Source organism: Sinocyclocheilus grahami, unplaced genomic scaffold, assembly GCF_001515645.1.
Source record: "Sinocyclocheilus grahami isolate Dianchi unplaced genomic scaffold, SAMN03320097.WGS_v1.1 scaffold2619.1, whole genome shotgun sequence".
In the NCBI taxonomy this organism is placed as follows: domain Eukaryota; kingdom Metazoa; phylum Chordata; class Actinopteri; order Cypriniformes; family Cyprinidae; genus Sinocyclocheilus; species Sinocyclocheilus grahami.
In genome coordinates, this window is record NW_015507798.1 from 53,596 (window position 1) to 55,720 (window position 2,125).

The following is a 2,125-nucleotide window of genomic DNA, read 5'->3' on the forward strand; positions in this document are numbered from 1 at the left end:
AAAGGGTGATATGAATGTACTAATTCATTTTTAACTCAAGATTGATTGCAATAATGTTGCGTTCTGCACTTCTGAGAGGTATTTTCATACGGAACTTCAGTGTTAATGCTATAAAGTGTGCTGCCGCATCCTCAAATGCGCGCAGATCAGCTGTCTGTCCTTCAGAGCTGCATCAAGGACCCTTGAGATACTTTAGTGAATCAGCTACTTTAACACCTTCAAGGTGGACTGATAGCAGCAATACCAAGACAAACGCATCTGAGCATGTGCACGAGGAAGATACACGTAATGTGTTTGGTGATTATTCCAGAAAGTTTTCCTCCAGACGAACCTTCCGCAAAACATCCCCAGAGCAGCTGGATCTGAAATACAGAGATGCGGATGAAGATGATGCGCAGCTGGTGGAAAAGTTCAAGTCCAAAAAGGGTCGGAAAAATACGACATACTGGTATTTCCTCCAGTGCAAACGGCTCATCAAAGAGGACAAAGTACGTTGTCAAAAATATCTGATTTAATAACATTTATATTTATTTACTGTTGCAGTGATGGTATCAGACTTATATCCCTTGTGAAAAAAAGCAGTGCACTTATTGTATTCAGTGTACTTCCGTCTTAAAGGTATATTAAAACTGTATTTGCTTATAAAAGAATATTAATTAAAAGGCCACTTAAATGCACTTCAAGCGAGACAACACTTGTATCACTGTTTCTTAAAACAATTAAGTACACTTAAAAAGTTTGTTTCACTTTGCAGTAATGTCAAATTACAAGTTTTAATTTGAAGTATGTTTAAAATAATTGTTTTAATAATCTTTCGTTGAGATTTAAAGTACACTTATTTTGATGTGCTGACTAACATACTAATGTTATCATTTAACTGTAGTGTGTTGTTCAATGTTACATTTAAAGTTAATATATTTTACTAAACCACTACTTTGTCATTACAATTTACAAATGAATAATTACAAATATAATAAAATACATGTACACATTTCAATACAAATACATTTTAGTTTACTATAAGTGCCTCTCATTACATTTGGCAGTACACTTTAACCACATTTCAAAGATAAATTACATATATAAACATATGTAATTACATATGCACTTAAGTCCTACTTAAGTGGGATGAAAAAAACTCATTTATGTTAATCTAATTGCATTTAAAATACATTTAAACTAGAATAAATTTTCACTTAATTTCAGTGAACATGCTATTGTCAAAAAAAATCATATATTTAGTTTACGCTTAAGTATATACTGTACACACTTAAGTATGCACAAAAGTATATTTTAGTAATAAGTACTCTGTTGTGCAATTACCATTTTTTTGTATACAAGTGTCATATAAATGCAAGTGTATATCGAAATATGTGTCTCTGTTCCATATAAACAATTCACATTTTAATTAATTTATTTATTTATTTATCTATCGTGTGCGTGTAGCTGGCCAAGGCATTGGTTCTCTTTGAGGCTGATATGCTTAAAGCTGAGAGGTTACAACCTGAGGAGTACAATTACACTGTGCTCATCGGCGGATGTGGACGTGTCGGCTACCTAAAGAAAGCCTTCCAACTCTACAATAATGTAAGATGACAATGCATTTCCACATGTCATTATTTATATTAGGTGCTGCTAATGACGCACGAATGACACACTTGATCTTTGATTAACCCTGTTTGAATATTATCACTCAGATGAAGAAGCGAGGAATCGAGCCATCCGATGCTACATACACTGCTCTATTCAACGCTTGTGCGGAGTCACCATGGAAACAGTCAGGTCTGGAACAGGCATTGAAGCTCAAGCAAGAGCTTCTCAAGAAGAACATCCCTCTCAGAGCCATTACCCAGCATGCTTTGCTCAAAACAGTTGCTCTTGCTGGAGATCTGAAGTCGTGCTTTCAAATTCTGCGGGTATTAACTAATGTCAAAATACCCAGTGATGTGATGATTTATTATTTTTTTTATTCTTTTTGCACCAACGACACAGTAACATAATTTGGTTTGTGTAAATGCATGTATAGGAGATGCTTCAAAATGGACAACCCATCACACAAGAGACATTTCATTATCTGCTGATGAGCTGTGTGAAGGACAAGCAGCATGGATTCAGACTGGCTTTA

The 2,125-nt window shown here is 34.8% G+C and overlaps 1 protein-coding gene across 1 annotated transcript; it reads left to right on the forward strand.

Annotated features, from left to right (window-relative positions):
• Nucleotides 1–6: 6 nt before the first annotated feature.
• Nucleotides 7–2,119, forward strand: LOC107575409 (pentatricopeptide repeat-containing protein 1, mitochondrial-like; the record flags this gene model as incomplete). The annotated part of the gene is made up of 4 exons (XM_016261788.1): nucleotides 7–488; nucleotides 1,447–1,587; nucleotides 1,698–1,916; nucleotides 2,027–2,119. Coding segments are annotated over exons 1-4 (888 nt in total), but the record flags the coding sequence as incomplete, so codon positions are not given.
• Nucleotides 2,120–2,125: the final 6 nt, after the last annotated feature.